Source organism: Fimicolochytrium jonesii (assembly GCF_025526975.1).
Source record: "Fimicolochytrium jonesii strain JEL569 chromosome Unknown EV422scaffold_17, whole genome shotgun sequence".
In the NCBI taxonomy this organism is placed as follows: Eukaryota; Fungi; Chytridiomycota; class Chytridiomycetes; order Spizellomycetales; family Powellomycetaceae; genus Fimicolochytrium; species Fimicolochytrium jonesii.
This window is the reverse complement of record NW_026515684.1, coordinates 394,970-416,341: the sequence shown is the minus strand read 5'-3', so window position 1 is coordinate 416,341 and position 21,372 is coordinate 394,970. Positions and strand designations below refer to the sequence as shown.

Sequence of the window (21,372 nt, the reverse complement as noted above, 5' to 3'; positions counted from 1 at the left end):
GCTGGACGGTTCCGACTATACTGCCTCTGTTTAACGCCGACGACCGGTCCGGCTCGCCGTTGGAACTGATCACGAATGAAGACGCCGACCGCAGGGTCCGGGATCTCCGCGTCGGCGCATATCATAGCATTCAGCACTTCGCATTGAGCATAGCATTGAGCACTATCATACCCTCTTCGCGGAGCACATCCACGCACATTCTATCCTTGCGCTTTAGTAGCAGATAGGAGTCAGTGTGGGGCATGTATCATATATTAGATGTAGTATTTTTTTTTAATAGCAAGCAGCCCACACAGAACACAACAGACGATGTGCGCCTGTTTAGACTTCAACCAAAAACTCTATTTGCCTTCAGAATCCGTTCATGTTGTACGTCCTGATCTCATATTTGCATATTTCCGCTGTAAATCTATCTTACTCGAGTACCCCGCAATCCACAACCTCAATCCTCTCCTTCGGTGTCTCCCCCTCAACCCGCACCGCATTCAGCACCTGCAAAACCTCCGATCCCTGCACAACATGTCCAAAAACCACATACTTCCCATTCATCTTCTCTATCCTCTTCGTATCGGCTCCGGGTAACGTCACAAACCACTGTGACGTATTGCTATTCTTCCCCGAGTTCGCCATCGCGAACACCCCGCCCGTCTTCACCGGGTCCGGCAATCCATCAAAAGGTTGTGTGAACTTGGCTTTCAAGCCGTCCTTCTCGTCGTTGAACGTGCCGGAGTAAATACTGTCCCCGCCGCTGCCGTCGTGGCGGGTAATGTCACCGCCCTGAGCAATGTGGGAGGGGATGAGACGGTGGATGGGCGTGTTGAGGAAGTGGAGGGGCTTCTTCGTGGATTTGGAGAGACCTTTGGAGCCGGTGCAGAGGGTGGAGAAGTTGAGGGTGGTTTTCGGGGCGGTGGTAGTGTGCAGACGGATGTGGAGACGGCCGCCGGGGAGGGATGGCGGTGGTGTTACCGATATTGGACCCTGCGTCAAGGGAGATGTAAGGTGAGTATCGAAGACCCACGATGAAACGACATGCTACTTCGCTTCGCACGCGACGAGAGGAAGAGGAGGAACATTGGCAGCATTCTTGGGCGAAAATGAGCCTCGCTGCTGCGGGCGCCGCTTATGCGGCTTTTTCCCAGGCGCAACGGGCCACATTGTCCGTCGCATCCCTCAAGCACCCTTGCTCGTCCGGCGCCATGGTCTCGCCCTCCCGACCCTCCCGACCCTCTCAGTCCCCCCCAGTCCCTACCTTAGCCCTCCACACCGGATCCGCCTGGTAAGCCTCCAACACCATCTCCCTCTGCCAATCCTCCAACGCCTCCGGCTTTACATTCCCATCCACTCCCAGGGCCGCACCTTTGGCGGCGATGAAAGCGGTTGCGCGGCTGTACGCGTCGAGCGCTGCTGCTTGTGCTGAAGGGTCGCCTATGCGGATGTCGAGGAAGACGAGGGTCGGTTGTGGTGAGGTCATCTTGCGGGGGTGTGTCGGCGCTCTATATGGCAGTTGCGGGCTCCAACGAGTAAACTACAAACGTACCGTATAGAGTTCCGGGTAAGCGTTTTTGTCATGGGACTGGGGTTAGGGTTAGGGCAGTATGGGTAACCCATAACCCACAAGCCTAAGTTCACAAGTCCTTGTGGGTTAAAACGTACAGTGGGCTTGTGGGTTAGGGTTCGGGTTCTCCCCTTAACCCAAATCCCCTAACGCACCCTTAACCCTAATTCCATGACAGGTTTGCTGTGGTCCGCGACGTCGCGTCATTCAATGGGCCCCTCAAATCGGGAACTCTTCGAAACTGTCTCGGGAAGTCGGGATCTACGCCGCAACACCGCAACGCTAAAAACCAGTAACAATGTCAGCAGACTCAGCAGCAGCTCGTCGGGAAGCTCGCAGGGCAAAGATTTTAGCCAAGGGAAATGAGCGGCTCAACAAGCTCACTAGCACTTACAACGGCACAACCGTCGAACCGGCGGAGGAGGCAGGGTCGGGCGAGGGTGTGCCTGGGAATGTCAATACCATCGAAGGAGGAAGCGGAGGCGGTGAGGAGAATGCCGCTGCTGCTACCACTCCTATCGGTAAGGATCTGTCCCGAAATCAGACATCGTGAGGCTTGACGTTACGAAGACCGCTCACCGATGTTCACCCCACAGGCAAGTCAAACCCCACCATCCGACCTGCAGAACATTTCCCCGCCCAGTCCCCCGCCGAATCGCACCTTCGTCAACGTCTCGCAACCCAATCAACTTCCTCTTTCCAACAGCCGCAATCGCCATCTGTAGCACGCACCCCTGTCCGACAAACCCAACCTTCCGTGGCCGCTCCGATCGCCCCTTCACCTTTACTCAGTGGATTTGATATGGAGGATGATGTAGACGGAACGGGAGCGGAGATGATGGCCGAGCTGCAGAGGAGGATGGCGGCGGCTATGGGAGGAGCAGGAGGGCCATTTAGTGGTGCCCTTGCACCATCAATCCACTCAGGCAGTGATGAGGCCGGAGCAGCAGTAGCCGCAGGAGGCCTAGATCAACAAGAAATCGTGCAAAACACTCGAGTAGAAACAGCTTTCCGATATTTCCGCCGGCTCTCCATGCTCCTGCTTGCACTGTTCACTATGTTCCACTTGGTCACCGCTTCGGAATACTGGGAAGATTACGACGACACGGTCGGACTGTCAGAGTGGAAGGTGTGGACGCGGCGGGCAGGCAGTTTGACGCAGAAGGCTACTGCTGAGGGGTTTGCAGGCGTGACGGCAGAGCGCGGGGTCTTGACTTGGGTCAATTTCTTGACGGTCGAGATCGGGTTGCAGGGTATTGGGTATCTCATCAAGCAGGTGGGTTCATCCATTGGTACACCTTGATATCGACGGTCAACACTAACCTCAATCATTGTGTTTCTCTCAGGCAACCAAATCACCCCTATCCTCCCCAACGGGTATGCCCGGCATGCTCCAAATGGCCCGCGACATGGGCTTTTCGAACCCGAAGCTCGATTTCGTCATCGGCTTTGTTAGCAATTACAGCTCGATCTGGTCGAACCTGTCGGAAGACATGTCGGTGTATTTGGTAGGCATTGGGCTGCTGGTTGCTGTTGCTGCGTTGATACCTCTAGGGTAGGCTAGATTCTACATGTAAATATGAGGCTGTACATATTGGTTATTCGAGATCTGCGTACGGATGATTGAGCATGAACTGGATGGTGCAGTGAAAGCTTCTAGCGTAGGTCCGAAACATTAAACACACAAACGGCGTTCAGAATATCGTCTCATATATCACACACAATATCACATACACTCATCACATTACCCGCATGTCTTCGCTACGCACTCTGCACCTACCCCTCCCCGCCAGCCTGCACCATCAACACCTTCGTCGGCGGCACACATAGCTCATCATTCACCCTTGCGCCCATGTACCCCCTCAACAGGTTTTTGAGCTCGTTGTTTTGCTGCTGGATGAGCGAGATGTCTTGGATGGCGGCGTGACGAGCGATGAGCTCGGCGTTGTAGGCCTGCAGGGCTGTTTGGGTTGTCTGATAGAAGAAATAGAAAGTGGGATGTAAGGCTGTGGAAGACCCGGGGATTTTGCCTTTCACACTGCATGCAGTATGTACCGTCCAAACCCGCTGCGTCTCATCATCAATCACATTCGCCATATGGTGCCAGTACTGCCGCAGCGCGGTAGACAAGCCGCCTGTTCCTTCGCGGGTGGTTGCTTTCCCACCGGGTGAACTCGATGTTGGGTTGTTGCCGTCTGCCGTTTGGTTGGCTGGGGGTGAAAGGAAAGGCAAATCAGTTGATCCATCCATACGTATCTAACATAATGAAGATCATACTTACCAAACCCAGCGTCATCTAAATCCTCCTCATCGCGATACGGTTCCTCCTCATTTCCAATTTCCGCCTCCCGCTCCCCACCGGCAGGCCTGCTCTCCCCACCCGTGGCAACCGCTCTCCTGCCGCCCTTCTTATCCTCCAAGAACCGTCTCACGGCGCCCACGACCTCGTTCGGCCCAATCATCCCCTCCCCACCCCTGCCACTCCTCTCCCTACCGTCGACCACAAAATACCCCAGAAGCGCCTCGATATCCTCCATACTCTCGACCCCTAAAGCTTTGAAAATCGAGTCGAGCTTCATCAGCGACTGTTCGGTGGCGTGTAACGGCGCGAGCAGTTTTTGTAGTTTCTCTTCGACGAGGAAGGAGGCTTCGGTTGTGAGCAGATCCAGCATCTTTTTGGTCGTGAGTGGGGACGTTGTTGCCGTTGCGGTCGTCGCATGGCTGGTGAGGGTTGAGGTGGACGTTTGCGCGGTGGTAGTGGTGGTGCTTCCCCTTCCTTGGTGATGTTGTTGATGTTGCGCCAAATCGAGATTAGACAACAGCTGGGCGGCGATGGACGGGCGATTAGACGCCGTCGTCGTCTGCTCGTTGTCGCTTCGGCGTCCACCACCGCGGGCAGACGACCCCCGACTCCTCTCGCCCACCGTCGTAGGCGCACTCCCCGGCCTGTCAAGCCCGTACAGCCCCGCCTGGGCACTCACACCACCCCTCCGCGCGCCATCGCCTCTCCCCACCCTGGCAGCTGGGTTGAACATCCCCGGATCAACGACCCTAAACAGCTCCTCCATTCCCATGTCAACCGCCCCATCGTTTCGCCCGGCTCTATCCTGCGACCCTGTACTGTTCGTAGGAGCGAGGGGTAGAGGAGGTAACCCCCGCGTCCATTTGATCCCGAGCTGCTGCTCTTGGATTATCTGGTCAGCTTGGAGGAGTTTGCGCATGAGGGTTTTGGCGGTCTCCTCGTTGAGGCGGAAGAGGTGGCGGTATTTGGAGCCGTCGGCGAGGCGGAAGTGGTGGAACTTTTTTTGGAGTTCCTGTGTTGGTTCAGGATGTTAGAGATGTTGATCTGGATGACACTTGGGGCGTCGGCCTCACTTCAACATCCGCCTCGCACGAGGATCCACATCCCACATCGGATGCATACCTTGAACTGCTCCGTAATCCGCTTATAATCATCCGTCAATCCAGAGTACTCAGCCTGGAACGTTTTCTCCTGCTTGTTCATCTTGGCTTTTAGATTATGCAAGTGATCCTACATTCCAGAAAGGAAGTCCACATCCATTGGTCAGCGGAGTATTGTGCATACATCGGGATGAGAATAACAAGTCCTTACGGTTAACCGTCCAATTCGCCGCTTCTGCGTCCCAAGAATAGTCCCATTTTCCTCATCGCGCTTTTTGAGGACTTGGTAGTTGTATTCGAGCTTTTCGGTATTGAGCTGGTAGGTTGCTCGCATCTACATTGTGTTCGACAGGTTATATCAGGATCCATCCTCTATATCTCACACACGGCATCGATGACGCGATGTCCAATCGTTCCTCACCTGCTGCAACTGCTGCTCCAACACCTGCACATCCGTCTCGAGCTTAATCTTAACCAGATTGTACTCCTCCGCATCGTGGACTCTCAGGGCTTCGAGTTGCGAGAGGTGCTCGTCGATGCGGTCTGCTCGCTCTTGCATGTAGCGGCTGCATGTTCATCGTATGGCAAGTGGTTGTTAGCCGTAGACACGGTCGGCGACCCAGCCAGGAGTGCGAATGCATCTCCGCCATTACAACAAAAGCAGAACTTACGCCTCATTCCTCCCCCGGCCATTGAAAAGCCCATCAATTTCCTTGACATTTGTATCAATCAACTCGGACCGTTCCTCCACAAACGCTCTCTCGATCTGTTCGAGTTCCTCCCGGAGGGTCGTTTGGAAGGATCGGTGGTGCGCTTCCATGCGTTGTAGGACTGTGTCTGAGTGATGACGGGGGAGTTAGAATCAAACGGATGTTTCGTAGGGATGGTTTGTGACGTACCGATTTCTTCGGCCTGACGCTTGAGCTCTTTGACGTATTCATCGTCCTTTGCCTTCAGTTCAGCGGAGTATTCTTCAAACAGCTTGTTTTTCACCGCTGTGAGGTTCTCGCAGGCTCTTTTCTGGTTCGTCAGGAGCTGCTCGTAACAAAAGTGCCCGTAAGCCAAAGCGTCCATCCGACGTAGAAACGATGGAAGTAGCGCTCGCGCACCTCATTTAGCTCGTAAGGACCCTTATCCCTTCCCTCGCCCCCACCCTCAGCCTTCGCCCACGCCTCGGCAATCTCCTCGCCCATAGCCGTAGTCCGTCTGCGTTCCTCCGCCTTTTTCGCCTCCCACAGATGTCTTTTCCGTGCCTCCTCCTGCCGTCGGGCGTCCTCGCGGGCCGTCATGGCGACCTGCACGAATGTGACTTTATCGGAGGATGTTTGTTTGGCGGATTCGATTCGGCGTTTGGAGGTTATGAGTTGCTGTTTGGATTTGCTGGTTGTTGATGTTTGGGAGGGTGATGTGCTGTTGGAAAGGTCGGCGTCAGCGGCGGTGCCGTCGAGGAGCTTTTTGGACCGGCGTGGTGAATTAGAGTCTGTAGGTGTGATAGGCTGGCGTGAGTAACCGAAATGACGAAGACGACGGCATGGCCCAAAGGTCGTTATCTTTGAATCATACCATCAGTCTTCTGTGGCTTCAACTTCGCCAGCCGTCTAGCCTCCATGCGTTTTTTCCTGGCCGCAATCCGTGCTTCACGTCCCGCAGAATTCTCGCCGTCCCCACCGGCGCCGCCCTCACCGTCCAATCCGCCGCCACCCGTACCACCACCGCCACCGCCCGATCCAAGCCCACCACCACCTGGCCCACCAGCGGTGCCGCCAGAGTTGAGGACACCTGATGCGTCTTGGTCGGCGCCACCACCAGACTGGGCGTTGGTCGTTGCGTTTGCATTATTTGAGTTTGCTCCATCTGTGGCCGGTGCTGCTGACGGGGAGTCAAGCGAGTTGCCCTCGCCGCTGCCATCACCGCTGACTGCCGTTGCGGCGTCTACATGCGCTGCAGCGTCAGCCATGTCTGGTGCTGATGCTGATGCAGGGAATGTTAATATGGGTCTCTGTAAGAAGGAAAGCCACGATTGCGAAACGAACAAAATCGAGGAACAACAGGGAAATCAGAAGATTGCTACTCGGAGTTGCTTATGCGAGGGCGAGTGACAGTACTGACAGGCAGCACGAGCGTGACTCACCCATGAGCATAAGTGCGACATAAAGCGAATGAAAATAATTAGAGATGACGTGTTCCCTCGAGTGCTTGGAAGAGTGGAAGCCCCTTGCGCCAAGGACTTCTCCCGTCATCAACGGCCATTTTCGCTGTGGCGGAACGTTGGTTGGACCTCAAAACCACCCAGTTTCCCCACGGACTTATCGGCCATCATCACCCAACTTCAGCAGGCCGAGACAGAATCTCGTCCCTCGTCCTGTTCCACTCTCCCGTAGTCACAGAGTACTCTAGGGTGGGGTTCTCTCCCATCGTGTGGTGAAAGAATCCTCATAGCCCCCCATCTTCCCACCCACTCCAACCTCCTCATCGAACAGTTATGTCTTACGGATCTAGTTACTATCAGGACAACGTCCCCTCGGCCTACGGGACGGGTGGGAACTATCCCACCCGTTCCTTCCCCACCGGAACGCCCGCCGGCACGACGTCCCGTCCAACTTTCCAGACGGAAAAGATGGAAGAGAACCTCGCCCTCCATATCAAAAAAGCTCTCTCGCCCGAAGAGACCGCCCCAAAGCAAAAGCACGTCCGCGCTTGCATCGTCTACACCTGGGACATCAAGTCGTCTGGAAGCTTTTGGATGGCCGTCCAAACCTATCCCGTCCTCGGCGACGAGTTGGTCACCTTCAAAGCCTTACTCACCGTCCATAAGGTCATGCGCGAGGGTCACCCCAAGGTCCTCAAAGACGCAATCTCACAAAGCTCCTGGTTCGAGAACCTTGCTCGTGGAGTACATCCCAACACCCACAGGGGCTACGGGGTTCTTATCCGCGCATACGTCCAGTTCCTCCTCGCAAAACTCGAATATCACAGGCTTCACCCAGAGTTCAGGGGAAACTTTGATTATGAGGAATACGTCACACTGAAGGGAGTTGAGGACCCCAACGAAGGATTCGAAACCATCAACGATCTGCTCATCTTGCTCGATAAGCTGGATTCTCTCCAGAAGCTCATCTTTGTCAACTTCCGTCCAACATCAAACAACGAGGCCCGTATTGCTGCTTTGGTGCCACTTGTGGAGGAAAGTTACGGTATCTACCAGTTTTTGGTTACCATGTTGACGGCGATGCATCAAATCATGGGGTCCGTGGAAGTCTTGGCCCCTCTCCGCGACAAATTCAAAGCCGGACATTTCGCCCTTTTCAAATTCTACCACGAATGCTCTACGCTGAAGTACCTAACATCCCTCATCACGGTCCCACGACTCCCACAAGATCCACCAGACTTCCTCGCGCAAGGTCCGCCAACCCGCCCTCCTCGGTCCGAAAGTCCCGACAAGCAACAATCGGAGATTGACCGCTTCAATCGAGAGCAGGACCGTCTCGCAAAGGAGCTGATGGAGGAACAGGAGCGAGAACAGCAGCGTATAATGGCTGAGAGGGAGCTGGAGGATGCGAGGCAAAGGCAAATGCTGCTGCAACAGCAACAGCAGCAGCAGCAGGAAGACATGCAAAGGAGAGCCCATGAAGAGTTCCTGAGACAGCAGGAGGCTGAGCGTAGGAGGATGGAGGAAGAAAGACAGCGGATGCAGCAGCAGGCTAGCGCTGCTAACCTGTACATGGAGAACCAACTCCAGCAGCAAAGGATGCTGAATGCCGCGAATGAGTTGGACCAGTACAAAAATCAGTCCTTCCGGGACAAAGAACTGCTGCATCAGTACGACATGGTAAGGTACACATGCACGTCGTCCCGTATACTCGATCGGAAACTGAATCATCAGCAAATTTCAGAAAGTCAAAGCTCTAGAACAACAACTCTCTCAACTCTCAGTCGGCAACCGTGACATGGACCACGCAAAAGACGACCTCCTGCGGCGTTTACAAGACGAGCTTGCGCAGTGGAAGCAGAAATACGAAGCCCTGGCGAAACTTTACGCCCAGCTTCGGAAGGAGCACCTGGACTTGCTGACCAAGTTCAAGGATGTGCGGGATACGGCCAATCGGCAGACCGAGCAGGCGAGGAAGGATGTTGAGAAGGCCAAGGCGGACCAGAAGGTGAGCTGTGATGTGTTTCGGCCGTCGTAATTCCGCTCGAGAGCTAAACACGCATACCCAATAATTCGATTACAGACCAAGTCCAACGAAATGACGGAACTCCTTATCGAGCGCGACCGCTTGAAAGGCGAAGTTGACCGCGTCCGTGGCCAATACGAGGAAGAGATGCACCGCCTGCGGCGGGATCTGGACGATGCCAAGGCGTCATTGAAAGATATGTCCACGTCGAAAGGCGCGGAGATGCAGAATATTGTTGCGAGGTTTGAGGCTGAGAAGGCGGAGTTGGAGGAGTTGAACAAGGTATATAGGGAATCATTATGGTGGCTGGTTCTGGTTCGACAAAGCTGCGTAAGGTGGGAAACTGACTCGCTGTTCTTGTATTCCGAACTTTGTTCCTTTATTAGTCTAAGAACCAGCAATTGGACGATTTGCGACGCCAATTGGAAAATGCTTCAGCGGATTTGCAACGATACAGAGCGGTAAGTCTGCCAAACGGTGGTAATGATTGTTCAACGCGGACTTTAAAATCTTCCCGTGGTCGAACAGAACCAGGAAGAAGAGTCCGCTGTCCTTAGCACCGGTCTCGACCAGACGTTGCTCGCTTTGGCAGCACAGCAAAAGGTGAGTTACTGACCAACATCTGGGCCATCAATGGGCCTTTCCTGGAAGGTTCAGATCCTTATCGCTCCTTTCTTGAATGAAGGCCGCACAAGACGCGCAAAGGGAGCGCGACCAAGCACTGTCGCAGCTAGGATCGGTGAAATCAGACCACTTACGGCAGCTCAACAGCATGATGGGTATGTGCTCTTCACTTTCGAAAAGGAATTTCTCCCCACTGGAGGTGGACCCGCAATGCTGAACCTCCTGAACTTGGCTCCATTCAGATAACCTTCTTCAATCCTGCATCTCCACTGTGGATGAAGCCATCTACGAGATGGACAGTCCGGCCAACATGGGCAATCAGACTGCGTCGCCGGAGTATGTGTTGTCTCTGTTAGAGAAGAGTCAGGCGCTGTGTAATGATTTTGGAACGAGTTTTGTGAAGCTGGTGCAGGTATGACTAGGGTGGAGGCTACGCGGTGGCCGGGTAATAACGGTATCGTCTGACGCGGGTAATCTCGTCTAGACTGGCGACCACAAAGAAGCCATCGCGTCGTCCACCAGCTTTGCCCATTCCGTGAGCCAACTCCTGCACAACGCCAAAGGTGTCACCCGTCTAGCGGCAGAAGATGACCAAATCGAAGAAATCGTGCGCACCGTCAAGCTCGGCGCGCTCGGCGGTCGTCTCTTCTTCGATCAGGTCAAGTCCGTCTCGCTCGACACAATCGACGCCAGCCACCGTCCCGAACACATCCTTAGCCTCTCCAAAGAAACTCAACATCAGCTCGGCCGCATGTCCGGCCTCATCGAACGCCTAGTCGTCAACAAAATCGACGAAGCGAAAGCCAACCTGGAAGACGAGGTTGAGAAATCGATGAAATCCGCTGCGCAGGCCATCGAGGACGCCGCCAAGCGGTTGGAGGCGTTGTTCAACAAAAAGCGCGAGGGCAAAGACCTCGACGTGCATTCCGCAATCTTGCAGGCCGCGATGGCCATCACCTCAGCCATCGCGATGCTCATCCAGCGCGCGACCGAGACGCAGCAGGAGATTGTCGCCCACGGGCGCGGGTCAACCACTAGCGGCCAGTTCTACAAAAAGAACAACAAATGGACTGAGGGTCTCATCTCCGCCGCGCACGCCGTCGCGTCCGCTACCACCACCCTCGTCGAATGCGCCGACGGTCTCGTTTCGGGCACCCACTCGTACGAGCAACTCGTCGTCGCCGCTCAAGAAGTTTCCGTCGCAACCACGCAACTCGTGGCCGCGTCCCGGGTCAAATCCATCCCCTTCTCCAAAACCCAAACGAAGCTCGAAGACGCGGCCGTGGCCGTGCGCAAAGCCACCGAGCTGCTCGTCAAAGCCGCCAAAGAGGCCGCGAAACGAGGCGCGGAATCTTCCGCGCAGCATGATATCGACCGGTTGTCGAAACATCAGCTGAAGGTGGCGGAGATGGAGCAGAAGGTGAAGATTTTGGAGATTGAGAAGGATCTTTCGACGGCGAGGTATAGGCTCGGTGAGCTTGTTAAGAAGGGATATCGGCCGGAGGAGGATGAGTAGAGACAGATGCCCAAAGTATCCGGCCTCCTTTGTTCTCCATCCCTCTTTTGTCTCTTCGGCTAGTCCCCGCAACTAGCCACCCCCGTTTTATCTAGCACACTAGAAATCCCACGCTTCCATTCGCATTCTATACACCTTATCCATTTCCCTTCTGTAATGCAACCTACAATACTATACTACACTCCAGCCTCCTGGTTACTTCCAAAGCATTTGCACTCGACAGCGAGGAAGTAGAACGAGAACCTAAGTATCTGCGGAGTCGGGTGCGAAGGTCAGAACGGCCTGCATGAAGAACTCTCTCTGCTTCTCTTTTTCGGTCATTTGCCGAAGCTCTGCAAACCCTACACAGGTGCAGCGAGCGATGGCAGGGTTCGCGTCGCGCATGTAAGGGCTTGGACCTCCGTTGCAACCTTGGACAGAGGTGCGGTCATCGTTGCTAAGAGCGTCCGCGTGTGGTGTGGAAGTGTGGAAAGGAGGGCTCTTCATATGTCCCGGACTGTCCACAGCTTGTGTTCTCTCTGGCCATCATACTGTACTCGTGCCGCCGGAACACTTGGGGTGTTAGAGGCATCAGTGTCACACTGTACCCGTCAAAAACCCCGTCAGTCACCGCTGAATTCATGCATGCAGTTCCTCCTGCGTCGCGACCTCCTTTGCGTCCTGTCCCGTCACTCTTCTCAGACTCCGCCGCCGGGTGTCATATCATGTCATGTCCTCGGAACACCGCATCGCGTTCGGGGAGCGTCACCACCACCCAGACCACCACCCACCCACGGGTTACCCAAGGTTGGTAAAGGACATATTTAAGTTACTACTGCATATCTATATCTCTCCTGCCGTCAATGAGACGGAATTTGAACCCTTCCAGACACCAGAAGACCCCAGCGCACTTTTCACTTTGCACGCCGGAGGAACATACATAAGTACCTTACCGGCTACTTATATACCTTACTTACTCGCCCTTCCCGTGAATCCCGTCCCTGCGCGAAGATGCTTTGCTGCCTGTTACGTTAGCAGCACGCATGCGTTCATGGGCAGGCAATACTGCGTCCCCCTCCGACCGAATACGGACTTTTCGGACGCTTCTCTTGCTTCTACAGCGAAACCCCCGGCCTTCCTGCTGTACTTCGCGCCGTTCCTTTTGCACTGCTAACGGACAGAGCTCTAAGCACTTCTCGCACTTCTTTCGGACAACGAACCCTGCACTTCACACCTCCTCACCCCTCTTTTGCAGAGTCCCTCCCCCCAGTAGCTCTGCGCATTGCATACCTCTTTCACCGCGCAACCTCAACAGCAGTGTGCAATTCACTTCCTTCCCTCACCCCGGACCTCCTTTCTATGTGCCCTGCAATTGGCAACAGCGAAAGTGACGACGGCGTGACGACTTTTGGTGCTGGGGCCTCTTAGCTTGTTGCACGCTCATTAGGTTAAGCTTGGTCGCTTCATACCTTCACACCTGTACCACACACGCATGGGCCATTCCTTTGCCCACTTTCGTTAGTCTTATATCCGTTTTCGCATTCCGCACGCGCTTGCTTCATTCTGGGTCTAGTCCTCGCTTCGTCGGACGCTCTTGGAACACCTCCTCCCGCCATACCACTGAGCATACCCGCTCAAAGATGATGGCCATGGATATTGACGAGGTAGCTTGGTCCCGACCACTCGCAAGCTCGGCCGAACCGCACTCTAAGCAACCGTATGTCGACTCTGCATCCTCCACAACCACCAATACCACGCACGCAGCATCCCAACCGACACAAGATACCCCCTCTGTCTTTGCCGCCTTCTTCAATCGGCCAACGATAGTATATACCAGGCCCGCGTTCGTCCACGAGCAGCAACAGCCTCTGCACAAGTCGGTCTCCACACCTGTCTCGCAACACCACACGCAGCAACAGCAGTATCACGCAGCCGAAACACGTACCCCATTTCAACAAGCACCCCCAAACACGACGACGAACAACCACCGCTACCGCTCGCCCGCCTCTCCCGACGACGAGTCCGAAGCCCGCCCGGCGTTCCCGCCTTCCGAAGTACCGTCTCCCGACGCGTCGTTGCCCGTCCAGCAAGGTCCCGTCGACGGCATCTTGGAGAATGTCGCTTTCAAACTGTCGTGTTCCAAACTCACCGAGTCGGAGGAAGGGTTGTGGGATATGGACGACGCGACCACGATGCCCCCATCGGTGAACGCGCTCGCTGCGTTGCATAACGTTGCGGCGAGCGAGGATGTGTCGCCGCCAAAGGAAAGTTCCAGGAAAGGTCCGTATGCCGTTCGTCGTTCTCGGAAGCCGCTGGATGATGGGAACAATCGTAAAATAACAACAGTAAGCTTGGTGTTTCGCTTGGCTGAGGAGATGTTAGAAGACGAGTTGCTGACTGGACCGACGTGATGTTGTTCTGTTACAGTTTTTCAGCCCTACTCCGGCAGGTCTTTCATCCTCCGCATTAGCCCCGAAACCCGTCAATGTCCTCGCGAACCTGACCGCAAAGCGCGTCAATAACCCGGGAACGTTGGATTTCGCTGTCACGAAACCACGCCTGATCCGCCACAAGCGCAAGAGCAACGACCTCTGCAGCACTCCCGCGGTGCAACGGACCGAGCAGAAGGTGTCGCGCATCGCATCAAGGGCGTCGGCCATGGATGTCGTCGTCATTGAATCCAAGACCGTCGTCGCAGAACCCTCCGCACCTGAACCTGCCACGGCTCTTCCTACCGCCACTGCATCCGTCTTCACCAAGCCTACTGCCCTTCCCAAACCGACGGCAAACAACCGGTCGCGGCTGAATATTTCGGCCTTGTCGTCTATGTCGTCATGGCAGTTCAAGAAACCAATCGCAGTATCCGTCTCTACAGTCTCTGGCATCCCGCGTCCACGGCCGTTTGTGCGTGCACAGACCGCGAACGGCCCGCTGGACTTCTGCGTCGACAAGAAGCCGCCAAGCGACGTTCGTCGGTCACGCGAGAACAGCACCGAGGAAGATTGTGTCTCTCTGGTCAACGAAGAGCAAGAAGTATCCGAAGACGACGCGATGGAAGATGATGACGATGTCGACGCCCACCAACGATCTCCGACAGCACGCCGCTGTGGTGCCGGCGCACGTCCACGATACACCCGCTCCTCCACCGTCCCCATCATCAAGGTCTGCTCCCCACCGTCCTTTGACATCTTTGCGCCGGGCGCTATGAGCGAAGGCGGCGGCAAGTTGCGGCAGATGATGGTGGACGCCGATCTTTCCTGCTCTCCGCCGTCAATATCCTCGGCATCAGCAACATCCCCTATGGGTCTCAAGACGCCCTCTCCCACTCGCTCGCGCACATCTCCAGCAGCGTTGGCCACAATCGCCGTAACCCAGGCGGTGGACGTGCCTCACCACACGTCGCTTGCGGCTGCAAGCAGGAGGAACCGTCTGATGCGCCCTGTGTCGATGACGTGGATCAAAGGCGCCGATATGGCTGCGTCGCCGGATAGCGTGCAACTGCTCGCGGCTTTGAATCGTGGGTGCAGTACGGCCCTTTTCAAGGGGCCTGATCGCAATGTACGTGTCATCCACTCTTCGCTCTCTTCATTTCTTAACATATTGAGCCCGATTGCTAACAATCCTCCCTGCCTGCCCACCACACAGCCCTTCTTGTAATTCTACCTCTTTGGACGACAAAGGGTCTTGGACGTACCCCTCCTATATGATACACACGGACATTCCCAGCTTTTGGCTACCCCTATACCTTCCCCTTATATCCCCTCTCGGGTTTAGCGCAGTCGCACGCGTGCCCGACCGCTACCATTTTTTGTGCTTTCTAGTTAGCGTGTATGGTTTTTTCGTTATGTGGTGTGTTTTTGTGTTGGGTTTTTGAAGTGTACTCGCACTCTTATTTGTGTGGGTGGGTTGCACCTCTTTCCCCCTTGGGTTAGGGGTGCTTTGTTTTTCCCCTCTTTTATAGACGGCCACGAGCCAAAAATCGGTAATGGACCACTTGAGTGTTTAAGAATGGATTCTGAAAAAATGTTCTTTTGGTTGTTCATGTCCAGTGGGAATGCAGCCTGCGCAGAATAGAACAAAATTGACAGTGACAGCGAAAATCGTAGCGGAGTAGGTCATTTCGAGGCTTACGTTAGCGTATTGACAGCGCGTAGCTACGAATTGACGGCGACATCGTCGTCGTCTGTCCGGCGCTCATGTGAGAGAAGAGGGATCGGGGCGAGCTTGAGTGTACTGTACATTGGGAGGAGTGTTAGGGAGGTTCATTCCTGACGTTGAAACGGTGCTTGCAACAGGATCACAGCATGTGACTAAGGACAGGAAGGGAAGACGTCTCTTCGAGTATTGCCTGCGTGCGGAACGCGGACAAGTTTCCAGCGAGCTTAGCTTCGGGGAAGTAGGCGACTTCATACGAAGGCCTTTAAACACCAGCCGTGAATAGTATTTTGCCACCAACATAGCAAATGGTCGAAAGCCAAGATGCGCTACCTCCAAACGCGACAAGAGCGCCATCACGCAACGCAGGCGACGCTTTGCCGATCTGGATGGAATTTTCGTGTGCGCAGAGCTATGTTACAAGGGAGTACCGTCGGCTCTGGCCACCTCTGATAGCGCCGGCAGGAATGTTTGGGCTGTTGGTGATAACCCAATAGACGGGCGGCGATGTAACCGTATTCTTGAAGGTTTCACAGTACTTTGCTTGACGTCGACGTGCATCCTTATCCCAATTTATGTCGAGAGATAATGGCATTGCGTTGATACTACTTGAACTCCAGTGGAGCCAAACTCACCTATGCAAACTGCTGGCCTGGACACCATGAATATGCTCTATGTGCTCTTCACCATTGCTGCTGTTGGTGTTCTTCTTGTTGCTGCTGTTCGTACTACTTGTTCGGCCCCACATGACTATAGCGACAGCCAAGATGCCAAGGACCCACCATGCTGTTTGCTTGTTTCTGATTCCGAGGATCGTCGTTGAAGCGGGCACTAGGAGGCGTCCTGCCGTTGGTCAGGGACGACAAGAAGACGGAGAGAATTGAGGGTGATGACCGAATTTCGGGATGCGCTCGGAGCATCTTGCGGGACGTGTCTTGACTCTTTTGGGAAGCTTTTGGCTGAACTGCGCTTCTGGGTCTCTGATCAGTGACTCTCTGCAAACGCTTTGACCCACACAGAACACCCATATATTATACTGTAGAGACGGCCGAGAGAGAAGCACGGCTTGCTAGGAGAAGGCCAGGGTCCCACGCTCTGCTACACTGTTCGTCTTTTCTACATAGTCCCAAAACGCAAACGTCCGAACCTTCCCGCGCCGAACTTGAGTTTGACCGGCGGCCGGGGAAAGTAGACAGAATGGCAGCAACGATCAGTGCCGTTTCGGAAGAGGTCAAGGGCCCGGTTTCGCCAAAGAAACAAGAGAAGAAGCTCTATTGCTACTGTTTATCTGAGGGCAATGATGGAGAGTTCATGATCGAGTAAGTTATCTCCTGGGAACCTTCAACAAGCAATAGCACAATAAACAACGAGCAGGAGTCTCATTGTTTCCTCGTTACTCGACATCTAGGTGCGATGGCTGTGCAAATTGGTACCATGGAAGATGTATTGACCCTTCAATGGTCGAAGAAGGTCAGTCTCGACAGACGATCTTAAAGGGGATGACGCGCAGTATATGCAGCAAGTAGTTTGGCTGACTTCCGCCCGATCCGCTCAGATACGCAATATCTATCAAAGTTCTACTGCCGAGAGGTATCGTCGCATCCCACAAAATCGTGTCTTCTCTTGAACTTCCACTGATCGTTTATTTGTAGTGTCAACCGAAATTTGGCAAAAGTGTATGTAAGTGATGATGGCCTTTTGTGTGAAATTCGAATGGTCCCGTACTTGCGTCTAATCGCACCTTTGATCGCGGACTCAGTCAAAGAACCTACTCGGAAGTCCAAGCGCGATAAGACTCAGATAAACTACAACGAGTTGAACGAAGGCGGGGCAGCTGTCGAGGAGGATCGATTTACAAAAACCTTGCAGGCGCGGACATTTCGACAGGAGAGCTTTCAAAGGGTTCGGGGAGATGAATTGACGTTGGAGTGGTTACGAAAGTCGGGGTTCAGGGAGCCGGTACTGGTCACAACCCCGGAGGGTCTGGACATGGCGATGCCGTCCAAGGACTTGATTGTGAGTGCTTGGCGGAAGATGAAGTATGCGGCCCTCCATGGGATCCTAGCCGGAACGCTGAGACTCTATAAATTGTCAGGTGGATCAAGTTGCGGACATGTGTGGCAGGGACCGGAAAGTGGACGCTATCGAGGTTTCCACGCAGTCTGAGCGGATCATGACCTTGGACGAATGGGCCAAGTACTTCCATCAGCCGCCCGAGAAGAGAAAGAGGATCATGAATGTGCGTTCTGAGGTGAAATCCAATTTTTCCAGAATAATAAATTTACTGTTATCATTCTAGGTCATCAGTCTGGAGATCAGCCAGACGCCTCTAGCTGAGCAAGTGAAACGACCGCGCGTCGTACGGGATCTGGACTGGACCGACAACGTCTGGCCATCAGAATTGAAGCGGGCTGGCGAATACCCTCATGTGCAGCTCTACTGTTTGATGAGCGTGAAGGACAGCTACACCGAGTAAGCCATTCTTCCCATATCTATCAGGGTAGTCCTTCTCTAACTGACCCTGCGGATCTAGTTTCCACATAGATTTCGGCGGCTCATCCGTATTCTACCACCTGCTTTCCGGCGAGAAGGTGTTCTACTTCATCCCACCAACGTCAACAAATCTCAAAAAGTACGAGAAATGGTCATCCTCGCCAGATCAAGGGCACACATTCCTGGCAGATGACATACGAGACGGAGCGATCGAAGTCCACTTGAAGGCTGGGAACACGATGATGATCCCTACGGGCTGGATTCACGCAGTATACACGCCTGAAGATTCGATTGTCATTGGGGGGAACTTTCTGCATGGACTCAATATCGATGGGCAACTCAACATCTATGAGATCGAGAAGCGGACCAATGTTCCTGCCAAATTCAGGTATGTGCGGGCTGTCAGGAGCGCCGTAGCATTTGCGGATGCTCACACTCTGCCTGGCTCAGGTATCCGTACTTTGAGATGATGCAATGGTAAGTCGCGCCTGAGCGGTGTTTTCGATCAGTGGGTTTCTGATCTGACGTCCGTCCAGGTATGCTGCTCGCAAGTACATGAAGATAGTGAAGAGTGAGTTCCCTGGACTTCGTTTGAAGTAAGGAATTTGAGTCAGTTCATTGACACACGGTATCATTGTAGATGCGCTGGAGGTCCTGTCTCCGTGGGAGGTAAAAGGATTGGACGCTCTGTTGACATTCCTGAAAGGGATAAGTGAGAAGATCCACGGTGGTGCGTGCCGGCCATTCTATGCCAGGTTGTGAGTCAGAGGTGCTTTTACTTACGAGCTTCTTTCCGCGCACAGGTACGACCAAAGCGGAAGATCGGAGAAACTTGAAGCGTAGTGTGCCCAAGGGTCTGAAAAACATCGACAATTTGCTCAGGAAGTTTACGCAACACATGAACAGGGCACGCAGCAAGAGGGTGGAAGGAAAGGACCTTATTCCAATGTCGCGGGTCGACACTCCTTCGCACGCCTCATCGGAAACGTCTAGCGTCGTCGTGAGTGGTGGTGGTGAGGTTGATCAGAAACCTCCTGCTTCCACCGAGCAGCAAGACATGGATGTGCCCACGCCGAGTGGAGTACCTACCACATTACTAGAACTAGCCCAGCCGATCTCGGACAGCGAGGATTCAGACGACGGCGAAAAGAACGGTGGAGGTGGGCCACTGGACGATGCGGACGATTCGTCAGATTGGGACGATGGGTCCGACGATGATGAGGACAGTGAGGACATGTATGGAGGGAATACCACGGATAGCGCCGATGAGGACGCTCACGCGTATATACCGGGAAAGTTCAAGAAGAAGAGGCCGATGACGACGAGGAAACGGAAACTCGAGGCTGATGTGGAGAAGACGTCGATGGCGGCGGAGGACAAATCAGTAGGGGGCACACCACCGGCAACGGTAGCAGCGCCTGCGAAGCGACGGAAAAAGAGCTCGACAGCAGCAGCTGCAGCGGCTGCCACTCCCGACCCGCCAATGGCAGGTAACGCCCTAAAAACTTCTCTGCAGGGTCGAGGTGCGTCCTCAGCTTCACCTCTGCCCCACCCGGTAGACCCTCAACAAAAGACCGAGGAAGCGGTCGCGTCCGGGAAGGAAAAAGACAGGGTAGCCTCAGCCACCCTTCCCGCGACGGCAACCGTGCGAGGTGGATCCGTGGCGTCCGGGGCACGGCAGGAGTCCAAAGAGATTGGAGTGAAGATTGCGTTTACGCCACAGCTGCCGTCTGATGCGCCCGCGTGGGTTACGGGGCATGCGCCGCATCAACCGCTGAATGTTCCAGCGAGACATGTTCCTGGAGGATCCGCTGCTCAGCCTTTGGGTTTGGGACAAGCACCGGGCGAGCCGCAGACTGCACCTGTAGTAACTTCAACTACGCCTCGCGCTCCCACCGCGGCATCGACGAAACTCCCGCAATTTAAATCTGTAGCAGCAACTTCAGCACAGCAGCGGCAATCCCCAAACACACTTCAATTTCAGCCACTAGCAGCAGCACCTCAGCAACGGCCGGCTTTCAAACCGTCAAACATGAACGGGTCGTCACCATCCGGCAACCTCATGTCGGGCCTACCACCGTTCTTGATGCCTCTGCCAGGGGCTGCCCCGACGTCCTATATACCACCCGCACCGGCATCGGCATCGGCACCAAATCCGCTCTTTGTGCCAGATCCGATCCCGCCTCCACCTCCTCGCAGCGCGTCGGCATCGACGTCAGCGGCCCTACCGTTCCCGTACTGGGCGTTTGCACCGAACGTTGGTGGTGGGGAAGCGTCTGCGCCGAACAACGCGGCGTCGTTACCGCCCTTCCTGGGTTGTATGGCCCCTGCGCCCTCATCGTCGACGATGATTCCGTTTCCGATAATGGGAGCTTTTGCACCGGATGCGATGGCGAGCGGTGGTCCGTACCTCGTGCAGCAGCAAGCACAACTACCACCCCACCAAGAGCTGGCGTTTCCCGTGTATCACCCGCACGAACAGCCGCTACTGCTCGCGAACCACCTGGAGCAATTCCAGCAGCAGCAGATGCATTTTGATGCGGCTTCCTCTGCGCTGTTGAGTCAGTTGGGGCAACTGGGGCAAGGACAAACGCAACCATTGTTGTCGTCGATTCCGCAGCAGCAGGTGGTGCCACAACAGCAACCGCAGAATGGTCATCACGTACAATTGCAGCCGCCGCCGCCGCCGCCTCCACAGCAGCAATCGCAGCAACACCAACAATTCGCCCCACCCGCACCTACAGTCCCCCTGACATCCCTGCAAGCGGTCCTGCAACGTCAACAAATGGCGATGTACTCGCAACAGCAGGAATCGTCACAGTCGCAGGATCCAACACAAATACCATCACAATCGCAACAACTAGTCCCTCTGCAACAACAGCAACCACAGCAACCACAGTCGTCCTCGCAAATCGCGGCGAAAGAAAAGAAGAAACCGGCGAACGTGCATCAGCGGCTGAGCAAGAAGTTGAATATGTTGGGCAAGCGGAAGTTGTAGGACTGCGGGGTGTGGGGCGATGCCAATGTGATGGATACCTCTAAGAGCAGGAGAAAGTGGTGTGCACTTTCCTTTCTCACGGCTTGTTGCGTAGCTTGTATTAGCAAATATGGCGTAAAGACAAAAGAAGGAAGCAATGAGGTGCTTGGATTGTGTGACCAGTGTGTACTAGCAGGTCTGTCTGTGCAGTGGGGACATCTGTGATATGCACGAACGAAGCCGCCTATGTGGGGGCTGCAGTCTCCCCTCCATAAAGGACGCGTCGACGGGAGCGGAGGTGACAAACATCCCCCCCCCCTTTTTTGCGTCCAACCCCGGAACAGAACTTCAGCAGGGGAAACAAACAACCACGCACCGTCGTCCGCCCCCGGTATTACGCCCGCCAACTGCAAGCTCGTCGGAGCGCTGCTCTCAAACTCCGTATAGCTACTGCGTCTGCGTCTGGACACCACATCGGCCACACTCGGGCCAATCT

At 54.7% G+C, this 21,372-nt stretch overlaps 7 protein-coding genes across 7 annotated transcripts; 5 read left to right on the top strand and 2 right to left on the bottom strand.

The window, feature by feature from the left end:
• Positions 1-79: 79 nt before the first annotated feature.
• On the bottom strand, positions 80-1,471 carry EV422DRAFT_598888 (cyclophilin; the record flags this gene model as incomplete). Its single annotated transcript, XM_053073647.1, has 2 exons — positions 80-978; positions 1,250-1,471. 2 exons carry the CDS (start codon positions 1,469-1,471, stop codon positions 415-417), a joined length of 786 nt encoding a protein of 261 aa, XP_052924330.1. The 3' UTR covers positions 80-414.
• Positions 1,472-1,853: 382 nt separating this feature from the next.
• EV422DRAFT_598886 (uncharacterized protein) lies at positions 1,854-3,208 on the top strand (the record flags this gene model as incomplete). The annotated part of the gene is made up of 2 exons (XM_053073646.1): positions 1,854-2,076; positions 2,152-3,208. The coding sequence occupies 2 exons, from the start codon at positions 1,854-1,856 to the stop codon at positions 2,856-2,858; spliced, it is 930 nt and encodes a 309-aa protein (XP_052924329.1). The 3' UTR covers positions 2,859-3,208.
• Positions 3,209-3,331: 123 nt separating this feature from the next.
• EV422DRAFT_551040 (sperm tail-domain-containing protein) lies at positions 3,332-6,914 on the bottom strand (the record flags this gene model as incomplete). The annotated part of the gene is made up of 12 exons (XM_053071808.1): positions 3,332-3,529; positions 3,611-3,811; positions 3,946-4,276; positions 4,457-4,657; positions 4,709-4,869; positions 4,980-5,087; positions 5,169-5,291; positions 5,379-5,523; positions 5,629-5,794; positions 5,857-5,992; positions 6,067-6,437; positions 6,521-6,914. 12 exons carry the CDS (start codon positions 6,912-6,914, stop codon positions 3,332-3,334), a joined length of 2,535 nt encoding a protein of 844 aa, XP_052924328.1.
• Positions 6,915-7,206: 292 nt separating this feature from the next.
• EV422DRAFT_621174 (ANTH domain-containing protein) lies at positions 7,207-11,512 on the top strand. The gene is made up of 8 exons (XM_053074128.1): positions 7,207-8,786; positions 8,851-9,114; positions 9,190-9,414; positions 9,519-9,593; positions 9,661-9,735; positions 9,818-9,911; positions 9,999-10,168; positions 10,241-11,512. The coding sequence occupies exons 1-8, from the start codon at positions 7,440-7,442 to the stop codon at positions 11,270-11,272; spliced, it is 3,282 nt and encodes a 1,093-aa protein (XP_052924327.1). The 5' UTR covers positions 7,207-7,439; the 3' UTR covers positions 11,273-11,512.
• A 1,255-nt stretch (positions 11,513-12,767) lies between these two features.
• EV422DRAFT_113212 (uncharacterized protein) lies at positions 12,768-15,265 on the top strand. The gene is made up of 3 exons (XM_053064619.1): positions 12,768-13,596; positions 13,679-14,809; positions 14,897-15,265. The coding sequence occupies exons 1-3, from the start codon at positions 12,892-12,894 to the stop codon at positions 14,906-14,908; spliced, it is 1,848 nt and encodes a 615-aa protein (XP_052924326.1). The 5' UTR covers positions 12,768-12,891; the 3' UTR covers positions 14,909-15,265.
• Positions 15,266-16,327: 1,062 nt separating this feature from the next.
• EV422DRAFT_113148 (uncharacterized protein) lies at positions 16,328-18,447 on the top strand. Its single transcript, XM_053064618.1, has 9 exons — positions 16,328-16,725; positions 16,815-16,876; positions 16,962-16,996; positions 17,059-17,086; positions 17,166-17,422; positions 17,502-17,645; positions 17,706-17,878; positions 17,940-18,287; positions 18,350-18,447. The coding sequence occupies exons 1-9, from the start codon at positions 16,604-16,606 to the stop codon at positions 18,378-18,380; spliced, it is 1,200 nt and encodes a 399-aa protein (XP_052924325.1). The 5' UTR covers positions 16,328-16,603; the 3' UTR covers positions 18,381-18,447.
• EV422DRAFT_113143 (uncharacterized protein) lies at positions 18,064-20,750 on the top strand. Its single transcript, XM_053064617.1, has 5 exons — positions 18,064-18,287; positions 18,350-18,470; positions 18,540-18,611; positions 18,703-20,422; positions 20,523-20,750. The coding sequence occupies exons 2-5, from the start codon at positions 18,455-18,457 to the stop codon at positions 20,650-20,652; spliced, it is 1,938 nt and encodes a 645-aa protein (XP_052924324.1). The 5' UTR covers positions 18,064-18,287; positions 18,350-18,454; the 3' UTR covers positions 20,653-20,750.
• The last annotated feature ends 622 nt before the right edge of the window (positions 20,751-21,372 follow it).